Genomic DNA, 24,312 nt, shown 5'->3' on the forward strand with positions numbered 1-24,312 from the left:
TATCATCCTTCCATGGCTGAGCTATGAAGTCAGAGTCTATACTTTGTCTTTAATGAATAATTAGTCACTCGTGTGCAAGTATGTAATTTTGTATACCTTAGTCTTTTTTGTTTGCTTTACGTTTCATTTCATAACATGAAAATAAATGGTAATTCTATTTAACAGTGTTTTCCATGCCAAAGTTTTTTTATCACATCAGGATTGAAATTTGAAGCTTCTGAACTTTTATAATATTTTCATGAAATTATTTAATGCAAATACCATGTTATATTGATACACTATTAAAATACATGTTATATTAATACACTACATTAAATTTGGAAAGGTGTGTTGCATTTTTATCATATTTTTTGTTTTCTCCTATAATTCACAAGTTATTTTTTAAGTAATTCTAAAAATTAAGGTTTTAAAATAGAAACTAGTTAGCTTTTTAATTTCTATGGATAATATAAAGAATCAATTATGAAATATTGTAATTATAGTATCAATCTTGGCATCTTAAAAATAACATGGGGAGTTGTCTTCTATTTCTTTGGTAACTCCAGAAATACAAAGTTTTACCTTTCTTTACTTGACCATTGAGTCAACAAATATTTATTGAGCACCTACTACACCATGCTATGTTCTACATACTGAAATATAACAATGAACAAAACAGATTTCTTAAATTCTTGACATCATGGAATTTACATTCTAGGAGGAAAGGTGAGCAAAAAAAAAAAAGTGATATAAGAAAAATATGGAAAACAGTATGGCGATTCCTCAAGGATCTAGAACTAGATGTACCATATGACCCAGCCATCCCATTACTGGGTATATACCCAAAGGATTATAAATCATGCTGCTTTAAAGACACATGCACACGTATGTTTATTGCGGCACTATTCACAATAGCAAAGACTTGGAATCAACCCAAATGTCCATCAGTGACAGACTGGATTAAGAAAATGTGGCACATATACACCATGGAATACTATGCAGCCATCAAAAAGGATGAGTTTGTGTCCTTTGTAGGGACATGGATGCAGCTGGAAACCATCATTCTTAGCAAACTATCACAAGAACAGAAAACCAAACACCGCATGTGCTCACTCATAGGTGGGAACTGAACAATGAGATAACTTGGACTCGGGAAGGGGAACATCACACACTGGGGCGTATCATGGGGAGAGGGGAGGGGAGAGGGATTGCATTGGGAGTTATACCTGATGTAAATGACGAGTTGATGGGTGCTGACGAGTTGATGGGTGCAGCACAGCAACATGGCACAAGTATACATATGTAACAAACCTGCACGTTATGCACATGTACCCTAGAACTTAAAGTATAATAATAATAAATAAATAAATAAATAAATAAATAAATAAATAAATAAAAAAGAAAAATATGTTAAAAAGTGCTAAGTATGAAGGATAAAAATAAAGGTAAGAAAGAGGTTCAGGATATGTTAAGAGGAAATTGCATTTCTGATAGGATGACTAGGAAAGGCTTGAGAAGGTGATATTTGAATAGAAGCTCCAAGGAAGTAAAGGAGTAAGCCATATGAATAACTAGGTAATGAGCCTTTCAGGCAAAGGCAGCCACACATCCAAAGACCCTGAGGTAGAAGCAGGCCTCACATGTTCTAGGAACAGCAAGGACATCAGTGTGACTCATGCCACATACATCTTTGAGTGTAGAAATTTTATGCTATTATTACATTTTTTTAGTATTATTACATCTGTTCAAATAACAGGACTTTTATATTGCTAAACCAAAAATCTAAGAATCAACTTTTCCTCTCACTTTCTCTCATCCCATATCCTAACCATCTTTAAGTGCTAATGATTTTGTGCCCTGAATAGCTCTTAAATCTGCCCATTTCACTCAGTCTGCTCTGCACTGTCTTAGCCTAAGCAGAATACATGATCTCTTGTTGATATTGCCACAATGGTAATTAATTTTTGGTTTCCCTACATCTGTTGTTTGCTCTATCTGATGTACTCTCTATATTGTAACCAAACTTTCTCACCACATTTTTCATTAAATATTCCAGTGTATAATTAGTTATTTAATATCTATCTTGTTTCACTTACTAGACCATAAGCTCCATGAAGTCAGAGATGAGGTCCATTTTGTCCATAATGTCCCATACATAGTAGGTGCTCAATAAATATTTATGCAATGAAAATTGAATGAATGTATTATGCCATATTCATGGGGAGGTGCATTATTTTAGTGACACTGTTGATTGATTATGAATGTTTTATGTCATGACAATTATTATCCAAAGAAACTTTCTGTGTTTGTCTAAACGAAACTTGTCCAACCTGTGGCCCTGGGGGCTACATGTGGCACAGGATGACTTTGAATGTGGCCCAACACAAATTCATAAACTTTTTAAAAACATTTTGAGGTTTTCTGTGATTTTTTTAGCTCATCTGCTATTATTGGTTTTAGTGTATTTTATATGTGGCTCAAGACAATTCTTTTTCTTCCAATGTGACCCAGGGAAGCCAAAAGATTGGACACCCCTGGTCTAAAAGAATATTGAAAAATTGTACATCAAATAGAATATTGGATTTAAAAGCTGAGTTAGTGGTTCAGCACTTCTATTAAAGTATTGCATTACCTTTGGTACTGATTTTTTTTTTGTCCTTATCTGTAGACCGGAAGCAACAAAATCATGCTTGTTTTTGTATATCGCACCATTTCATTTAAATAGACTCTTAAGTCATTTTAAACTCTCACATACATGGTACTACTTGGAGCATGATAGTAGTTATGCATTACAGCTCATCAAAAAAACATTCATTTAGGTATTCTAATAGATTGCATATGTGTTTGTACCACAAGGGCAAGCTGAAATTGAGTAAAAGAGCTGTGTTTCTGAAATAGAAGACAGGTGTAACGAGGGAAGAAGGAGCCATAGAGAGGGAGGAAGAAGGAAATAAAATTAGTAAAATGTGAGGTGGAATCTTTTTAAATATATTCTTATAAAGTTTTAGGCATTATCTGTATTAGTCTGTTCTCACATTGCTATAAAGAGCTACCCAAGACTGGGTAATTTATGAAGAGGTTTAATTGACTCACAGTTCCTCAGGCTTAACAGGGAGCATGACTGAGAGGCCTCAGGAAACTTAAAATCATGGCAGAATACAAACTTCCACTCTCTCTCCTGCCACCATGTGAAGAAGGTGCCTGCTTTAAGGGCAAGCAGTTCCACACACTTTTAAATCATCAGATCTTGTGAGAACTCACTCACTGTCACTAGAATAGCAAGGGGGAAATCTGTCCCCATGATCCAATCACCTCCTACCGGGTCCCTCCTCCAATTCAACATGAGATTTGGGCAGGGACACAAATCCAAACCATATTGTTACCCTCGGATCATTTTTAGGCCCTTTAAATGCTAATTACATAGTTTACTTTCAATTTTATATTTAAGAAAATGGATTAAGTCTGGAAGCAACTAATAAATTATAGTGAAACAGGATTTTCCCTCATTTTATGAAATTATAGTAATGGTTACCACTGTGAACGTCTACTGGGTGCGACTAACATGTAAGCATGTTTATAACATATAAGATGAAGAGAGAAAGATTACAATGAGTTTTTTTCCTCTTTCGCATATTTATTCTTTCATCAAACATTTATTAAGATTGCTGGGCACTAAATGACAAAAGAGGAATGGGAGACAATGAGGCATGGTCTCTGCAACCTAGGCAAAAGGGAGGTTTTTTGCTTTTTGTTTTGTTTCTTGTCCTCCTCTAATGTCTTCCCCTTATTTAATTTTAAGTTTTTTTCAAGCCATTTCTTTCCATCTTCTGAGAGCTACAATAAGCGCTAAATAAGAGGAGTCATAAAATACCCTATGAACTTTTAAAAATACTATTGGTCAACCCAGCATGAAGAAATTTATTACAAGGCTTTTGTTTGTTTTGTTTTTTTGATAACAAAGTCATCATTATATCAGAGTGAAAGCTCCCTGAGATCAGGACCCTGTCTTTATGCAACAGAATTTTGTAACTATAATTCAAATGTCTTTTGTGGAGTAATGAAAAGGTTTTGAGTTAGGTTGAGTAAATATTAATTTTTAAAAATTATGAGAAAATTACCACTTTGGGTTTGCAAAGTTGAGGCCTGTTGAGCCTTTTTATCTACTGTTCATTCACAAGCCAAACAAAGACATAGGAACTAATGAGGTTATTTTCAGATAACTGGGCAGAGTATTTAAAAGTTATTTTCTTCACTGATTTGGCCCACTATTCCTTAGAATTTCTTAAAAATTTAAACAAGAACAAACTTTAATGTCAAAAAATTATAGTATACAAATTTGAAAAAGTTCGTTAGCTGTTCATTTTCATGAATCACAATGACTGTTGTACTTATAATGTTTCTTCCAGCGCCCATTGAGAGACCACTTACAAATACTTAATGATGGGTCTAGTGACTAAACTCATTAATGTCTATTCCACTAAAACGTTCTTTCCAAATTATTCAGCATTATCCATTCACCCAGGGTTTTTCAGTGTGGTTCTGCTTACTGTGCCATGTGACACAGCTTGCATAGGAAAATTGGTCTCTCCAACTTTTCTTTTAGAGTTTTGTGGAATTGTGCATTTTGACATAAACTGTTATTTCTTCCTAAATGTGTATTTAAATATACATATTGTTTATATTGGATATAAAGAATTTTAAAGAAACTATTGTTCAATGTAGGCAGGGATGGTTAAAATTCTGATTATAATATTTGTATACATTTTAACCAGAGTGCAAAGTTTTTAACAGATGAATCTCTGAAGAACATCATGTGTGCCAGAGAACTTTCAATCTTCAGGACTATCTGATGTAGTCATAGTTTGTTTTAGTATAGGATACCTGAGGATTTTACAGAGGCCAGATAGTTTTCATTAAAATGAATATTATGAAATAAAAAATACTTTTGAAAGAGAATATTTTCATAATGCAAGAACAAAGGAGGGCTTAATTTTATGACATCCTGAGAAATGAGGGAAACCCAAAGGAAAAATTTAATCCCTTGCAAGGTTAAAGGGAAGTCAGTTGAGTGCCACTGTTCACTCCCCTTTCTCAAAAGCATTCTTTCTGATACAACTTAGATGGAGGAAAAGAGAAATGGTATTGCAACCTAGGTTCATACCTAATGGATGCCTGAGGGGATCTAGACAAATCCAAATTATTTGACTCCTAGTCACCCTCCACATCTCACCACCTTGAGCTGGCGTGTGGGTCTTTTGCTAAAGAGAGCAGTGTCATAGAGTGTCAATTTTAAAAAAAATCAAAATCTCATTGCTCAAGAAATTCGAGTTGACATTGGGATGAATGCCTCCAGCTTACAAATTGTTTTACTAAAAACTGTGCATTGAGAATGTATTTTCTTTCATTTTATATGTTTCTTAGAGATTTTTTTTTTCTTGTCTGCAGGCATATCCTGCATTTTCTGTTTCAATCCTTTCCTAGAGCAACCCTGTTTTAGGGGAACAGGTGTTAATGTATTGAAAGGAATAGTTAAATATATGCAGAGAGAGAGAGCACTGTGGCAGATCACTTCAATTAAACCATTGTGATAAAATCCAACTAAAGTCACACAAAGAATATCCAGAAAGAAATTACAATATTCTTCTCTATCATAGTGGAAGAATAGAAAGAATTAGTCAAAATTAAAATAAAGCAATTCTGATGAATTTTATGTCATTAACCTATGCTTATACAACTCTTCATGCTATATGACCCTTATGTGAATGGAAAGCCAACTATTTGTGCAAATAAATCACCAATGTTTGTATAAATTTCCTGAGACTAAAATCCTTTTTTGCAAGCTCCCACTGGAGGTATTGATTGCACCAAACCTTGAAGAATAATCTGTTACAGACTCAACTTAGAATGAGAGCACCCTAGGGAGAGATAATAACAAAACACAGGGATGAACTTTAAATGTAAACACAGTCCTTAAAGTATAGAATGTAACAGAGTCTGGCCAAAATGTAAAGTAACAGAGAAGTCTGAAGAATCGGAATTGCTGAGGCCTGTGGCTGCCTCACTAAGAAGTTTTGATGTATTTAATAAGAAATAGAGTGCTTGGGGGAATTTTGAATAGGGGAGAGCTATAGGAAGATGACCCACTTGATTGATCTATTTTTCACTGCTATGAAGTATGTAGAAAAAAAGATTGTCACACTCTTTCAAATACCCTACTTTGTATTAATAGTGTAAGTAAAAATTTTACTTGAAATAGGCCGGGCGCAGCAGCTTACGCCTGTAATCCCAGCACTTTGGGAGGCTGAGGCGAGTAGATCACGAGGTCAGGAGATGGAGACCATCCTGGCTAACACGGTGAAACGTCATCTCTACCAAAAATACAAAAAATTAGCTGGGCGTGGGGGCGGGAGCCTGTAGTCCCAGCTTCTCAGGAAGCTGAGGAGAATGGCGTGAACCCGGGAGGCGGAGCTTGCAGTGAGCTGAGATCGCACCACCGCACTCCAGCCTGGGCAACAGAGCGAGACTGTCTCAAAAAAAAAAAAAAAAAAAAAAAAAAAAAAAAAAAAAAAAACTTCTTGAAATAAATTGGCAGAGATTAAAATGTGATTTAGAGAAAATTTTGAACAATTATTATTCAGATTTTTTCCTTCATATGAGCACAGAAAATTAGTTTTTTCGTTAAATAGAAGTTAATTTTTTTTCTAGACAATCTCTAAGATGTTAAAATAATTTTCCCTTGACATAGGTTTTTAGGAAAACAAATGTTTTTCTAAAACTGAAAATCCCTTCCCAAAGAAATAAATATTTATTTAGATGTATCCATAGAACCCAGAGTTAAAACTATAACTCTTGTTGTTGTTTTTTTTTTTGTTGTTCGTTTGTTTTTTGTCTTTCGGTTTATTTTAAAGCTGATCTAGAATATGGCCTTCTCCTTCACAGCAGCCATGTGTTTTTCTGTTTTATGAAATGGTTTCTGAGGACTGCTGTTGTTTGTGGAATGAACTCTAAGATGCTAATTATTTGTAATTGACCCTAGAGATCTTTGGTGTGAAGTAATTTGTACATTTGCTCCGGCATAAATGTGAGTCACGTGGAATAGGCAAACGTTCAGGTGCAAGTTGTCAAACTAGAGTGTAACTCTTCATAAGCACTCAGTGTCCATTATCCAAAGAGGTTTATGCTTCTTTCTACCCTACCATTAAGCGCGATGGAAAACAAAGGTCTGGAGAAGCAGTTACATTTATTCTGTCATAATTCACCTCATTTTAGACAAAAAATATATAATATAAACCTATTGCAATATGGAAATATGTAAAGAAAGTGCCAGTAATGCATGTGAAAGGATAGGATTGCTTCATATTACAAGTTGAGCAGACATAAGTGGAGAAAGTCTACCTGCAAGAGAGGCAAGCAGGTTTTTTTGATAGAATATCTGTGATTTTCTAGAAAATCTGGGTAAAATCAACAGAAGTCAAATTTTAAGTTGTAGGACCTTAAGATTCTAAATAATCTCTCAATAATGCTGGCAATGTGATCATTTAGGATTGACTCATTTGTTTTGGAAATCATAAAAATGGTCAAACAGTTGATTAAATGTTAATGTCAAACAGATTTATGCAACTGAATTTAGAATTTCCAATTTTGTAACAAGTGAATCAGATTTCATGTTTGGCTTGTGATCACTTGGCAATGAGTCACTAGATTGGTACTCTAATGATCTGTAAATTAAATTTTTAAACATAGTATGAAATCCTGTATATTCTCAAGGATTAGTAAAATAGCTCACATCATGTCTATGTCATTGCCAAAATAATTAGATATTTATTGAGAATCCTTTAAAGTATTATTATTAGAAATAATAAGTCAAAATTATTTGCTTTCTCCCATCCAAGTACTAATCAAGCCCGACCCTGCTTAAATTCCAAGACTAGATGGGAATGGGCACATTTATGGTGATATGGCCATAAATAAAATGATTTGCCTTCAACTTCAGAAAATAATTTCTCTATGAGGTTTTACATGTAATGGTCTTTATTGGTTTAAAACTATCTCCATCTTATGTGAAACGTTTATAGTGCAACTACACTTATTGTTAGATACAGACTCTGTGAATATCTACAACCCTGTTTAAGTCACAACTTTTATTATGCCCTAAAGAGTAGCCCAATAATTCTGTCTTCTGAATTCAAATTTTGACAAGAGGCTCTCCCCGTGGGTTGCTGATGAGAGTTGTCAATGATATTTCCCTGCAAGGGACAAGCTATCTTGTCAATGTTAGGCAGGCACTGTGAATTAAGCTTTGCCTCAAAAATAGTCAAGATTCAATGTCTTTTCGAATTTTTTATTCTTTTTTGGAAATACCAAAAGATGTGTTAATATTCTTGCAGATGGTTGTGTATCTAGGGTAAATTTATTTAGAGTTTTTTAATAAGAGGATAAACTGTCCCCTAAAGCATTGAAAATGTTTTTTTTTTTTCTTTAACTATTGCAGAGGTGGGGAAGAGAAGAGAGTAGAAGTAACCAAAGTAAAACAAAATGAACAAATAACAATAACACAATAAAGCTTTCTTTCCATGCTTACATTGCTTTTTTGTCCTCCAAAAGATGCAAGGTTCAAAAGACATATGAAATAAGTCATGAAAGTTGTAACGTTGTACATTAAACCAGAGTAATGTCCTTCCAGATCTGGATCTGCTGTTGTCTTCAAGATGAATGTTTGACTTCTCAAAAATACAAATAAAACACCTAACCTCAAATCAGCTGGCCTCCATCAAGGCCTGACCTATGTCTATATGACCTAGTTACAAGTCAGCTAACCAACGGGCATGGGTTTTCTTGCCTCTAAAAATGGAAAAAAATGCTTCCATATGATCATTAATGGAAAATGACTGCTCTTGAGCAGTTGCCAGAAAGGGGCCTTCAGGAGGCTACTGAACCAAACCTGCAAGGGAATTGTGAAACCCAAACTTTCTTTGTTGACCCTCCTGGGAAACCGGGGGTTCTTACCCTAGATGAATGAGAACTCTGATGTAGAGCATTCACCATGTGTGAGCCCCATTTGTGCTGTATGGACCAACAAAACAGTCAAGTGTACGATAATTGTGATGGCTGACTCTGATGGGGTGAGGGAATGGCATATCCTCTAGGGTCCTGTGCTGAACGAGATTTAGTGTTAACCACTATTGACCCTTACCTAGAGTGAGCCTGAGTCCCAGTGTTGCTGACGACATTGGTAGCCTCCCCATCACAGATGATTCAAGTTTTATTTTTCAATCCGTACAACGGTTTCCAGATCATACCTAAGTACAGTGGGATTTCGAAGCCTCTCTTGCATTTGACCTGTGGGGGTGCAGAAGAGTAGGGGCTCAGATTTACATGACAGAACTGTTCTTCAGTTCCAGAGTAAGATTTTCTCTTAAATGAATGTGTAGGTGGAAGGGAATCTAAAGCCTCTTTGATGCTACCCATTCTGGTTCCCCTTATCCGGCATCTTGATAGAAAAGTGCACAGTGAAGTTACCTCCAATTCCTTTTAGGTTAGGATTTTAAACAAGAAGATCGATTTTAGCAAAGTTCAGTCCAGATGTGGTTCCAAGGATAACATCAAACATTCGGCTGGGGGCGGAAATGTAAGTAGAAGCGCCTGTTAGAAAGCTGTCCTGATTGCGTGGAGCCACCTGCGCAGCCAGCACCCTGCCTTCTTTCCCACCTCTTTCCAACACACTGCTCCTTTCTCACTGCTGTTCCACATGTCTCCCTGGTATGATAGGTTGTAGTCTTGCATTTTCAGTGATGGACTTCCCATCCTTCCCTGTAAGATCATCAGGGAATTTCTTGCTTTGATTTGGGAAAGAAAACCTCGATGGAATGCACCATGGTTTTCTGGAGAATGGCAAAACCACTTCACTTGCCAACTTTGTTGCTGGCCTTCTTGTCTTCAATGTATTTTCTCACGTTGTTTCTACTCCACTGCAAAAGTCAGCTGGGCACATATTTTTCTAGCTCCATATAAATTACCCATGAGGCAAAGACTGATATACTTGTAAATGCCCAAAGTATGTAATGTCAATCTTCAGTGGTTCATTATTCATGAAAGTAAGGATATCATTTAGAATAATACAAAACTAGTGGAGCATGGTTCATCTATAATTCAAAGTGAAAGGATTCAAGTCCAGTGTACACTTTAGTTTGATGGGATTTTTTTTCCTGTCTCTTTCATTTAGTGTAAATAGTATCCTGTGAGAGGAAGGGAACGATGATTCCATGTTTTTTAAGTGTGGTTGAGGCAGAGTTGAAATGGTCAGACAATCTCAAGCTAAAGGAAGGATGGTTCTTTATAAAATAAGAATAGTTTTTCAAAGGTGATCAGGCTAACTGTATCCTACAGATCCTATCTCTTTGAACTTCAGTTTCTGATCATCCGTGACTCAAGTAATTTACAAGGCGTTGAGTCTAGAATCTCACCTGTCTATTAACTCTTGTCTACTTGCTTCCCAACTGGGCAGAAGTAGAATCAAGCAGTGAAAGAGAGAGTGAGAGAGAGAGAGAGAGAGAAGCAAGTGCCTTCTACAAGCAGCTGTTGCCTGATAATCAAAGTAGCTTCACTGAGCATAAAACTGTCACTGTCATTGAAAGTCCATAGCAATGTTTGCTGGCCCCCTTCAAGTATGCTAGGCTAAGCCTCAGGGTTAATCTTTACATTTATGTGGTTGCCACTCTTCCTTATTCCCCAGATAATAAGTATATACCATGTGGTACTTTCATAAAAGTAGCCCCAGGCCTGGTAATTACTTGAGGATAACAGAGGATGAACCCAGCTATCCTTTACACAGGTGCTGCTGGACAAAACACTTAAGTGGAAAAGGATAAACTAGGATAATTAAAGATCTTAAAGTAAGTAGAGGAGCTTTATCTCCCAAAACAATAGTCTTAAATTTTCCTCTAGGAAAGAATCCCTTGTTTAAATATGCAGACATCCTGGCCCTGTCCTCATGATGCCTGTGATTCAGTAATTCCCAAGTACTCTCGTGCAGATGACAATGGACCAAACTTGGAGAAGCACTGCTTCAAATATTGGGAGAGGAAATATTTTCAGTAAAACACAGAGAAGAAAAAACATGTTGCTATCATTTTATAATTTGGTATGAAAGAAAAATTTCATCTAGCTAAGATATGACAATGTAATAACAACTTAGAAAAGCACGTTCAGAACTTCTTGTATCTTAAAACAATGTTGGTCTTCTTGTAACTATGAGCAACATTGGTCACTTTTATGTAAAAATCACTTTATAAAGAATAATGCATCTCTTCTCTTGGCTCTTTGCTTATGGAAAGGTTTAACGCAGTGTTGCTTAGTTCTCTGAGTGGAAGCTTGCCTTGTTAATATGTTTCTATCCTCCTGTGTCATAATCTGCTTTCAACTAATAAAATCTTCTATTCTAGGGTTTTCTTTCACTTGGGTTCTTTCCAATCCAAACATGTGGGAGAATATATGGAAAAATATGTCTTCCTGTGTTTGTGTGTGTACTTCAGTTTGGGTTTCTAGCTATGTTGTTGCATGTTGTGACTTTGGGCATGTTTCTAGATTTTATGTATGAGCTTGGGTTTTTGTCCATGTTTGAACTATTTTAAGCATGTTTTATGTGGTTCACATAGGTACAAATTGTTACCAAGAAAATAGACCTAAGCCATGTGACATCCAAATGTGGCTCTCTGAAGAACATCCGCCACAGGCCAGGTAAATAAATAATTTTTAGTAGTTTGAGAAATATTTAATTGGAATCGAGAAATGAATGAGAAAATTTGTTGTTGTTGTTGTTGTTGTTGCAAAATACCTAATTGGAAGGATGTTTTAAAATCTAGATACTTCACATTTTTATTAATAGAAACTAAAATTGAAATTTTCAAGGCATCTTCATTGGGGAAAAGTGAACCCAATCATACAATGAAGAGGACAAATTTTAATTAAAAATTAAAAGGTACATAAGGTGCATTTATCTTTATGTACTCAACATGCTTATTGGAGCTCCTTTGAAATATGTAGTCTATAAAATACATCAGATCATGTATTCATATATAATAACATTGAATGGAGGTAGCATTTCCAAAGTTTTTTTCCTAAAATTGGCTTTCTATATTATGTAAAATAAGGATTGTGCTTTGCAAAGCTGAAGAAATGTATTTATCTGGTGAATTTCTCAGATTCTTTATTAGGTCAGTAAACACCATGAATCTCCAGCAGAATGCAATGTTTCCTCAACTTACTTGACCATGAACCCCTTTTGGTTTTTCAAAATATCTCATGCGACTAATGCTCTAAAGTAGAATTTATATTCATACTTACTGGGAGATTTTCTCCCTTTAAAGTGTGAATCTAACATTATGAGTCACTTTTCCTGAATATTGTGTATTACATGTTTTTGTTAAATTCTACCTCTGTAGAGTGGGCATGTTGGCTCATGCCTGTAATCCCAGCACTTCGGGAATCCAAGGCAGGAGGATTGCTTAAGGCCAGGAGTTTGAGACAGACTCGGCAACATAGGGAAACCCCTGTCTCAATAAAAAATTAAAAATAAAAATAAGCCAGATATGGTGGTACATGCTTGTAGTCCTAGCTACTTGGAAGGCTGAGGCAGGAGGATCACTTAGTTTCAGGAGTTCGAGGCTGCAGCAAGCTATGATCACACCACTGCACTCCAGCCTGGGCAACAGAGCAAGACCCTGTCCCAAAGAAAAAACTCTACCTCCATAGATATGTAATAAAAGATGACTGTCAAATTTGTAATTTTCTTGAGAATATTTTGACACAATTCATTTATCCCTGAGAACAAAAGGAAAGCAAGTGGTTTTAACTGTCTGTGTTTGGCATCTTAACATAAAAACAAAGTAATAGATTTTTTTTCCCCATGAAACAAGGTATAATAACAGTTGAGCTGTTAGCTGACAATTATTCTGCTAGTCAGGAGAAAATTATTAATAAATTATTGGTTGAAAAGCAAAGATAGGTAGAATAAATTTCAAAATGGATAAATGCATTGAAAACATCTGGAAATCAGGGTTCATTTTGTCAATGGGTGTTGATTATAAAGCAAGTCAAAGAGTTACAAACTATATTTATGAAGTCTTCACTACCAGTTTCAGAACTGCTGCCATGGAATTAGCTTCTCTGTTTTTCATGAGGCAGCAGGAAGGTTGTCCCATACTGCACATCTTCGAAATTCCCCTGTCCACAGCTGAAGTGTACAAACACTGAATTGACTTTGTACTGCTGTGTCAACAGCATGGCTGGAATACTTGGCAACACTGCCTATTTTCTTTCAGAATACAGAAGAAAATGCTGCACTCTTTAACCTAGACAGTAAGGTTATAGTTAGTCAAACTCACCTGTGATCTAGATGTACGGAAAAAAATTTATATAGCCAAGGAACTATTCTGTGTATGATTTGTTGGTCATAAAAGGCTGTTGTCATGGACTCCCACCTATTTCTAAATCTAGCTCTTGCTTCTATTATAACTGAATCAAATGACTAAATTCATAAAGAAGTGTCAGCATAATAATCCTTGACAGCAGCAACCTTTTCACAAAATTATTTTGGAATGTGAAATATCTAAAGAGAAAATAAAGAAAATAAACATCTGGAGGCACACATTGAAATATCTGTTCTTCTCAACTTCATTTATAAAGCTTGACAAAGATAATAGTCTTTCACAATTACTGCTCCTGATGGGTGAAAGAATTATTTGAAAAATCAAAGGCATAGATCTCTGAGTTTAAGATATCTGGATTCTCTAACAGTTGCATAAGAATTTCTAGAGGGACTTCATCGGAAATAGACTTCTTAAGCTTCCTTTTCTGAATATGTTTTGGGTCAATAATATGTTATTATTTTTCCCTCTCAGAAGACAGTTCATAGTGAGATTCCATCTCTACAATAAAAATAAAAATAAGCTGAGTGTGGCAGTGCACACCTGTAGTCCTAGCTACTCAGAGGGCTGAGGTGGGAGGATCACCTGAGCCCAAGAAGTCAAGGTTGCAGTGAGCTATGATCCTGTCACTTCACTCCATCCTGGGCAACAGAGCAGACCGTCTCCAACAATAAAAAATGACATTTTAGCAAAAATTTAGCAAGATTATGTTGACACAACATATAATCAGAAAAGTAAGTGATCTCTATCAGAGGCTACCAAAAATACAAAAATAAGATCACAAAGAAGTTGTTCTTATCTAGTTGAAAGTCCAACATCCTCTAACCTCTAACCAAGATAAGTCTGTTTTATGAATCATTACGAATCATGTTCATCTCATCACAACCAACAAGTAAGACCCATATGGCCAGGTAAAATGTGGGAAGAATAACGCTCTAAAAAATGATGCATATTTTGAGGGAAGGATAACTACATCTCTAAGCATGAGTTAAATAACATCATACAGTTTATAAGCCTTAAAAGAAGAACGAATGGATATTTCTCCAAAATGTAATCTAATTGTGTAATATAATTTCAAGAGGTCCCTGGCCAGGCAGTTGGGTGTTAACATAGATGTCTAGATATTGCATGAGAAAAATACCTCATGGCTTAAGAGACCTGTGAAGCCTTAACAAACCTTCCTCCTTTGTCTACAGAGATACATGAGCAACAAGAGAGATACATGAGCAACAAGATTCCAAAATTGCAAAATCTCTTTCATATTTCCATACAGTCCCTCAGGCTTTGTTTCAAAATCAAACTCCCAAGCAAGGTGCACTTTATGTACTCAACATGTTTGTTGGAACAGCTTTGAAATATGTAGTCTGTGAAATACATCATAACCAACAAGTGAGACCTACGTTACCACTGGCTTTCCAGAAGAACGCATGTGCTCAAAACAAAGCTGCTGTTAAAGTGAAAGCAAATCTCTTAGGTGGAGATGAGTAACTAAGGAGTCTCATTTCACTTTTTATGCAGGTCAAACACATCAGCAGACACTCAGAAATGGTCAAGGACAAGCTCAAGGACAACAAATAACTTAGCCAGTGTAGAACTTTCCATATTTGCGAGCTTGAGAGAGACATGTAGAGACGGGGAAGACTACACTGAAGAGTGCAGCGTGGCCCTGTTACAATCAGCAGATCAGGGTTCTAGACTGATTAGCATTAGGGAAAATGGCGTGGTCAAAACTCTGTCTCAATATTATCAGATCAAGGTCAGCGTCAAATTGGTCCTATGGCATCCACACAAGAAAGAGAGGATGATCTGTCACTTCATATATGAATTAAAATGGGAGGCTTTTAAAGCTTACTAGTCATAAACAACTTAGCTCCTGACTCATTTCATCAGTGAAGCTTTCAATGTTGAACATTTATAAATGAATATATTGCCCACATGTGCACCACTTCCAGCCTAAATCTTCTTTGGATAAGTAACCTGTTACCATGAAGAATAAAGAAGAGTTTCATTTAAATTTAACTTGGTCCCTTAGAAATAAGAGACTAAATGTTCCAACTTTTAGAAAGGATTCAAATAAGATATTTTCATTTTGCTAATTTTTATAGTGTTTGTTATACCAAAAAGAAAAGCCCCTCCGATTTCTTAGGTTAGACATGGGTAAAGGAGAAAGGTATTAATATGTGAAACAATCCCATATAATAGTATAAGAAGGGTTTTATGGTCTTGGATCATCTGACAAAATGATATGGGCTAGAAATTCTAAAAGATTCCATTCACATATATTGTTGGAGGGATGGTAAAGTTAATAAATTTGTGGTTTGCAGCAGTCTATCTACTGCAATCATTTTTGGAAAATAATCACCACAAATGCAAGATATAGTTATATCAAGGTAATTCTTCCCTCGTAGGTGGCGGACGTGTGAAAATTGAGAGTGTAAAACTAGATTTCAAAGAAAAGGCCCAAGCTAAAGTCGGTTCTCTTGATAATGCTCATCATGTACCTGGAGGTGGTAACGTCAAGGTAAGAAACAAGGTTATGAGCCAATGTTGTCTTTTCAAAAAAAAAAAAAAATCTTCTGAAATACTCTTCATCAAAATAGGTCCCAGATTGAAGACCTGGACAAATAAGAAGTAGGGATAACAGAGGTGAATAGAAGTCATTAATATCAGCCCTGGGAGATGGAGAAAGAAGTAGGGGCCAGTTAAGATGCCTGAGTTAACGAGGACTGATGCTTGTCTTAAACAGATTGACAGCCAAAAGTTGAACTTCAGAGAGCATGCTAAAGCCCGTGTGGACCATGGGGCTGAGATCATTACACAGTCCCCAGGCAGATCCAGCGTGGCATCACCCCGACGACTCAGCAACGTCTCCTCGTCTGGAAGCATCAACCTGCTTGAATCTCCTCAGCTTGCCACTTTGGCTGAGGATGTCACTGCTGCACTCGCTAAGCAGGGCTTGTGAATATTTCTCATTTAGCATTGAAATAATAATATTTAGGCATGAGCTCTTGGCAGGAGTGGGCTCTGAGCAGGTGTTATATTCATTCTTTATAAACCATAAAATAAATAATCTCATCCCCAAACTGTAGTAATTGTTACAATTTTATATTTAAAAAATGAATAGTACATGCAGAAATTGACCTGATTTCCATTTGCAACAGGAAGACACTGGCTTTACATGGGTTCAATTGGACAATTATTTTTGCTCTGCTCTGTTTTGCATGGAGTATTATTTTAAAAATTGCATTTTTACCTTTCATGTGCCTGAAGGCTATCCACTACATTCTGAAGGCCTTGTTAAATCCAAGCTGCTCATTTCACTATTCTGTTTCTGAGTGAGAAGATAAAAACTGCCCATTGTAACTTATTTCAGGTTAAATTAAACCAAGGAGTCTGATTGCAGGAAGGGAAGAGCATGTAAGAAATAAGTTTTTTTAAAGTGTTATTTTGTATAAATGGGAAGAAAGATTCAATTAAGTTATTAACATTTGGGACCTGGATAATTATATCAGAGTATGTCAATCCAATAAATTATTTAACTAATTAAAAAAATAGATTGCAAAGCATTTGAGCTGTGGTTGAGGAAGTGGTGTAAAAGTGCATCCCTTAGGAATGATGCACTTTCATTAGGATGGACTCGTGTCTGATTAGAATGTCAGTTGATCAGCTAGATTTGTGTCCACACTACCAGTTTCACACCCCCTTTCCATCTGTTTGATACAGTATTATAGATATAAATATATATATATTTCTCTGTGGCCATTTGTGATACTTCCTCATATACTTGAATATTATACTTCTTTATTCACAGTATCTGTGTCTCCTGCACCCTTTGGTGTTGCAATTTTAGATATGTGAAAGTAGATGTTAGCAGGGTTCTCTCCCTATTTAAAAAAAATACATTAAAAAAGACAAAAAATTTTAGCATGAAGTTGCTTTCTGTAACAACTCAAAGCCGTAACCCTGTTTTAGTGCCAGATACAAGTCTCTCCCGTGATGCTAGAAAAAAATTATTTTTCTTTGCTTTCACCAACATGGAGTTTGTGGGGTGGGGTCCAGTTATACATGAAAGGGTTTACAGATTGTTGGTTTAAGATTATGGATTTATCTCATTTTTAATCACAGGATAGTTTGGGGTTTATGCCTATTATTATTCACGAAACCAACTTAAGATGTTTTCTTTACTTTTCTTTTTTTCCATTTGCTAAAGTTGAAAGTTGAAACTAACAGTAATAGTTTGAAACATGTTTTCTCATTTTTCCAAGTAGTATCTGTTTATTAAATTCTCTAATAGAAGATGTTTGTCTTTCTTACCCAAAGTAAAGATCCCCTGATCCGAAAGAAAAAAATACAATACTTTGGGAAGCTATAGCTATAAAACACTTGAGACACAGATATCTAAATCAGTTTTTTTCCAAGACTCCAACATTGCACTCTGTAAAGTAACACAGTGTGATCTAGTATTATTTATCAGAGATAATACTGTTCTGACTGTATATACAGTCTAGAACTCACAAATCAATTAATTCCTCTCACAAATCATTCATCTTAGACTTACAAATAAGCAATGAAATAGTCAATGGCCTGATTAAGACAAAGAGCTACCAGGCTGGATGGACACTTTTTAGTATTTTATCTTTTCTTTTTCTTGCTCAGGGCTGGTAGGTTGGATCTGAACCATTAAAATCATATGGTCCACTAGGCGTATGATCTCTTTGAGCCAAATCAGTTCCTGAATATAAAGGAGGAAATGATGAGGATGGACTGAGGCAACTGAGAAGTATAGAAACATCCAAGTCAAAAGCCAAGGGATGCAGAGACAGAGACACAGGTGATTTTGGTGACCCAGTGGATATGGCAACCAATGTAACTGCCATACAAGAAACCCTAGGAGCAAACCCACACCACTCATTCTCAGCTAAGAGATTTTACACAGGCAAACATGTCTTAAACCATTTATAAATCAGTTATTTGATATAATAGTCAAAACCTTAGAAACCTTAGGATCATAGATATGTCTATTTTCCGCCTTTTAATTGCTGTGAGGTTTGATTTGACCAATCTGGGCAATTTATTCATCAGCTTCCCTTGAAGTGCACCAGAAAATAGAAGAAAGGTGTGTGGAGACTTAGGGTATTTTATTACATGTTTTGATAGTCTTAAATAGTGATTAAATTTATCTAGAAAGAAGTTAACAGCTCATTAGAAAAGTTTTAACCTGTGAAATAAGTATTTTTCTCAACATTCTTTAAAGTTTTTATGTAAGTTAACACTAGGTAAACATTCTACATACTAAAAGTCAGTTTATTACAAATACATATCAAAAATAAAGATTATACAAGGCACCAAACTACTAGATTTGGCATTAAAACAAATGTTTATTTCTAATCACAACAAAATTATAATGAATAAATGTTCTTGCTTTGTATGGAAATACAATTCTTTATTAAAGTTAACAGAAAGGAACTGATCATTTGTGCCAGTCAAAGAGAGAAACACACAGGTTAAATGTCTTCTTGTGGGGTTAAGGGGTAGAACCTATCTTGCCTTCACTCTCAAGATAACGACTCAAATTAAGCTTTTTGAGCACCACTCTTGTGGGGACACACATACGCTGATCTAGGAATGAAATCTTCGTGGTCTCAATTCTAGATCTACTTTGCCAGTTTCTCTCTGGCTTTAGCCTTTGAGAACCTGTATAAGAATACATAAGTAATCCAGAGCTATGAAGAGTTAAAAGGCCTACTTCTCCAGTGAACTCACCCTCTGGGTCACTTGCAACCAAAAATTGGATACCTCATAATGATGCAGGAAAGACCTGAGTTCTTGATGAGTTCCAAAGGCCACGTTCATTTAGGAACCAACTCTCTCTGGATTCACCTGCTGAATTCCAGCAGCGTGATGGGCTGACATCCCACCTACAAGCATGACACCTGTGTAACACCAGCTAGGTATGGCTGAGGAAGGCTGAAAGAAAGCCATTAAATGGAAGAATGTACTGATTGTAGTGACCTTCTCCACACACACACACACACACACACACACACCCCTAGAGTAATATAGCAAACATGGAATAATCAGCCAATATATAACATCAGTATTTTATTAAATAATCTGAATGTGGTTGATTTTGACATCGCTGCAATTACAATTTTCTTCTATTTTTCAAGTCACAATAAGGAAAATAAACTACTCATGGTCTAAATACCAGAGATAAAGTAGACTCATGGCTTGGTAAGGAAATTTTAAGCATTTCTTCAAAGATTGACGTGCTAAAATAAGTATTGATGTTTTGGGTTTTTTTACACCTAGGATTTTAGCTTGGGTGTGTAGGTGAAGGCCAAGACCCTCTGCAGGAAAAAGCTTATTTTCAAACTCAGAAAATAAAATGTCAATCATAAAAATCTACTTCAACTTTAGCAAAAAGAAAAAAAATCAACAAAAAGTATACTCTGTATGCTGGGATTCCGAGGTTCCAACACACCGTTACAAATCTGTGGGGGGTTTCTTTCTTCTGATAATTCTAGAGCCTGTTACCATAGAAAGGCATTTCTTCAATGGCTGGTTGTAGTTAGTTCATGTTTTTCAATCAAATTTGCAAATGTATTTGTTGCTGTATAGTGATTGTTTTGCAAAATAAAATTGCTTGTCACCTAACTGCTAGTTTTGGTTTCAGACTGTTTAATTGCTTCTCCTCTGGGAAAAAAAAAAAAAAATTATATATATATATATATATATATATATATATATATATATATATATGTATTGTGTGTGTGTGTGTGTGTGTGTGTAATACAACCAAAGAAAAATTGTGAAAACAAGGCTATTATTATGGCTGAGTTTCTATTATGTGTCAGGCCCTATACTAAATGATTTTATATCAGCTCAATTAATAAGGAAATTTATTTTTATCCCTACTGTATTAGCAGGATGCTATCTTTTGCAAGTGACAAAAACTCTAATTAAACGGGCTTCAACATAAAGGTGAATTTGTAGGCTCAAGTAACTGACTACCCAGGTGTATCTGCCTCAGGCATGGCTGGATCCAGGCCCTCAAACAATGTCATCAGGAATCTTTCCTTTTCCAACTTTCAGCTTTGTTTCCTCTGTGTTGGCTTCCTTCTCAGTCAGGCACCCCTTCCATACTGGGCACCAGAAACTCCAGATTTCACAACCTACCAAAGAAAGCCCCTTTGTAGTAGCTCAAATCCAGGGTCTGAAAATCACTGAACTATTAATACTTGGATATCCTGCCTACTTATGCTAATTGACCAGGCTTGGCTCACATACCCAAGTCAATCACAGGTGGTTGGAATAGTAGGAGAATAAGAGGAGAAGTGGCTTTATTGTCCTCCATACTACCTGAGCTAATCACGGAGAGGAAACATTTCCTCCAAAGTTAATTCAGGCTACTCCTGCCAGAAGAGAGGAATTGATACTGTACAGGCCACAAAAACATATATGTGGCATAGCTGCACCCCTGCTCATCTTTTAGCTCCTTACAGCTCAGATTATGCCCAGGCTTCACCAGGGAGCTTGACAGAAATACAAATTTCTGGGCTCCACCCCAGACCAACTTACTAACATTCCCCCAGGTGATTCATCTGCACTCAAAAATTTGGGAAACACGCAGCTCATTCAGTCCCTGCTAATGTGTTTAAGGAGAAAGAGCTCCATTGCAGGCCTCTAATGGATAAAAATTATCCCAAAGACTATTTGAGACAGCATCCCTACCTCTGATGTCAAACTAGGAACCAAGACATAGAAAGCTGTGACTGGTAAAGGAAATACTTCTGTCTGTATTAGAGGTTTTCCAACCCTCAAGACTATTTTAACTTGACTAAAACCTACTAATCTTATTAATGGCATCACTTCTCATTCAGTCTGCCTTTGCTAATAATGAAGATTTTGTAGAACCTAGCAAGAATTATTAGTGTATGTCTAATAATTCCTTAAAATCAGCAACATGTTGTCACTCAAGAGTCTTCAAACCACGAGGATTAAATTTGTCCAGTAGCATGAATCACCATAAAATTGTTGGTTTCTTTTTTATTAGTTAACAAGGCAAGGAAAGGTTTATTTGCCTTGACAAGAGACAAATAACTGATAAATAATGGAGGACGTACAGAAAATCAATGTTCCTCTTCTTGTTTATGATGTGGCACTTGCTTGTAGACCTGAGACTTCAAGAATTTAGGGCTAGAAAATTGTCAAAAGTATAGAGTCTAGCAACATAAAATTGTTTCAAAATATTAAGCCCTTCACTAGATTTTCTTGAGCATGATGAAGCAATATCATAGACACACTCTTTAAAGCCCCTTTTTCCACCTCTCATGCCTTTCCCTCACAAATATGCGTCAGCTGTTCCTACTTCTACTCCCTTAAATTCCGAGACAATCTGTGTCCCAGGCCTCAATTGAGGTAATAAATCTGTGGCCTCCAAATAGGCTTTATTTGGCCTTCAAAGTGTTTTCAAATTTCAGAAAGTTCACACACACATCCCAGATTTGGATCTTCACTCTTGGTGACCATTGATCAGAACTGTCCATGGGTACCTCTGAGATGGGGTTTCTTCACTTGACTTGGCCGCTATGCCTAGCTATGCTTATTGTTTTCTCCCACTCCTCTTCTTTCACTCATTATGATAAGCATTAAACTACAGATCTAGAGTTTGTAACCCTTGACCTAGGCACACTTGTCTTTCTCTCCAATACTGTCCTCTTCCTATGAAACAAAAGTCCAAAATCCTAGAGCCCCTAATCCTAGAACCAGGGAGTTAGGTAGGTTTAGACTGGGATCCTCAGGGTGACGAAGAACTGGGAACACCAATATTTATAGCTTTTGTCCTGTCTCAAAAAAAAAAAAAAGGAACATTTATGTCATAGTAGCAACTGTTAACATCCATGATAAACATATCTAAGTTTCTGCACACCCCTTATGTTTATCATTGAATCAAGGAAAAAAAAAAAAAACGGCAGTGGAGTTTGTTTCCTTGTCATGCCACTTATGGTAAAGATCTCATTGTCAAGTGAGAAATGATAAAAACTATCATCTTACTCAGTAGGACTGAACATATAGGATACTTGCCTATTCCTTTTAGGAACAAAGAAAGGCATAGATAGGAAACACTCTAGCCTAGACAAGCCAATGTTCTTGAACCCAAGGCTGATCTTCAGGCAACTTACATGTTAATTGAATAAGTTGCTTCAATATTGAAAGACTTGCTGCCCAAGCCTCCTCCCCCTTACCAATGCCCACGTTGACCACCCAAACCTATTCTTCTGTGCTCTACAGACGTCCTCTGATTCCAGCATATACAAAGGGACAGAAGAAGGTCTTCAAGATCCTGCTCCAGTCCCCACAAAAGCCCTGGCTTCCAGGCATCACCGGTGGCTACTGTCCCCCAAAGGCTCCTGAGAACTAGCTTGTGCCTTACAAACTGTTGCAGGAAGCCCAGGTGGGCAGCACAGGAGGTCTATACTGACACCTAGCAGCCTGCTTTCCTGCCAGACAGCCTGCCACAGCTCTTACTTGCCTACCTCATCCCCGCATTACAAGTCAGAAGGAGATTGGAACCCCCCAGAGGAGATAGTGCCTTTAGTGACATGTTGGTAGGCAGATACCTCATGCACATATAACCATATCTTAACTATGGTCACCTGTTGTCAGTCACTAATCCCCTAAGAACCTCTCTCATGTGGTTGCTTATGAAAACTAGTCACCACAGGGCTTGAACTCTTAGCATGGTATAAAAGATAGACAACAGGAACTAAGGGGGTAATACAGGTTCCTAAGGCCACAAACAGAAGGATGTTGTAATAGATAGGCTAGCCTATGGGATGATTCGGACTAACAGATGCCTAAGGTAAGGAGTTTCTTATGGTCCATATTCATAGTCACCTCCATTTTAAACCTACCCAAAGCCCAACTGATGTGGGTATTACCAATTTTAATTTTATTCTTATTTAATGATTGTGCCAGGCATCCTTAAAAACATGCGTTAACTCCTAATTGTACTGTATTTATCAATATCATCATTTTACAGATGAGGAAACTGGGGCTTAGGTCATTTAAAACTTAACGGCAGAGCCAGAATTTTAACCCAAACAGCCCAACAATAGATGTTTCATCTAATGGATTAGGTTTAACCTAATTAAATATTCTAATAAAACATTTTTATGACAGTTAATGATATCAAATACAAGATATATAATACCTTATTATATTTCAGTATTACAAGGGCTAGAAAAATGTTTATATATTTGCTATTCAGCAAAGGATAAAACAGGTTTATGAATAATAAATATCATTTACGTAAACAGAAATGCTTTTTTTTCAAATAAATAAATACAAGTCATCCAATGACAATCAATTTGAAGTCATTGGAAGCATTTTTATGCGTTTCTCTGCATCAAGTCATGGCTTGTACAAAAAAAATCCAGCAAGTGACATCTAAGTCAAGCAAAGATCAACCAAAAATTTCTAAAATTCAACAATTTATTTGGAAATTTCCAGGAAAATTGTATACGCTATTTGTACTGCAACACACAGCACTCAGTAAGCAGTCTTATAATTCATATTGTTTAGAGAATAAAAGCAAGTTTTCTAGTATATATGTTAACTTATAATAGTGTACCAGCCAGTAAATATTTTAACATCACCCTTGCTTCCAGCCTCATTATAAGCATGACATGTCACTTAGATTTTCCTTATGAAAACAAGGATCTGCAGTTCACAGCACAAAATATGAGAACGCCCTATTAAGCCTTAGATGTGGAATGCACACTTCAGACATTCTCGTTGAATTTTGGGAATATTAGTAAACAAAAATATGCTGATGTTCTTTAGCATCAGTAAACTAAGACACAAGCCAAGGGGACTTCTCAGCCATTTTTCTGCTTCAAAAGCA

The 24,312-nt window shown here is 36.3% G+C and overlaps 1 protein-coding gene across 50 annotated transcripts in view; it reads left to right on the top strand.

Moving 5' to 3' along the window:
- MAP2 (microtubule associated protein 2) overlaps positions 1-20,060 on the top strand; it is a 316,151-nt gene extending 296,091 nt beyond the window's left edge. For 26 of the 50 annotated variants that reach the window (XM_074009971.1, XM_074009984.1, XM_065525984.1 and 23 more), the window contains 3 exons: positions 11,634-11,715; positions 15,812-15,924; positions 16,150-20,060. In XM_074009971.1, coding sequence (XP_073866072.1) covers positions 11,634-11,715; positions 15,812-15,924; positions 16,150-16,365 — 411 coding nt within the window. In that variant the 3' untranslated portion in view covers positions 16,366-20,060. Of the gene's footprint in view, positions 1-9,514; positions 9,608-11,633; positions 11,716-15,811; positions 15,925-16,149 lie in introns of all 50 variants that reach the window. The other 24 variants (XM_074009956.1, XM_074009963.1, XM_074009982.1 and 21 more) reach the window with 1 other exon arrangement.
- The last annotated feature ends 4,252 nt before the right edge of the window (positions 20,061-24,312 follow it).

This window comes from Macaca fascicularis, chromosome 12, assembly GCF_037993035.2.
Source record: "Macaca fascicularis isolate 582-1 chromosome 12, T2T-MFA8v1.1".
Taxonomy (NCBI): Eukaryota; Metazoa; Chordata; class Mammalia; order Primates; family Cercopithecidae; genus Macaca; species Macaca fascicularis.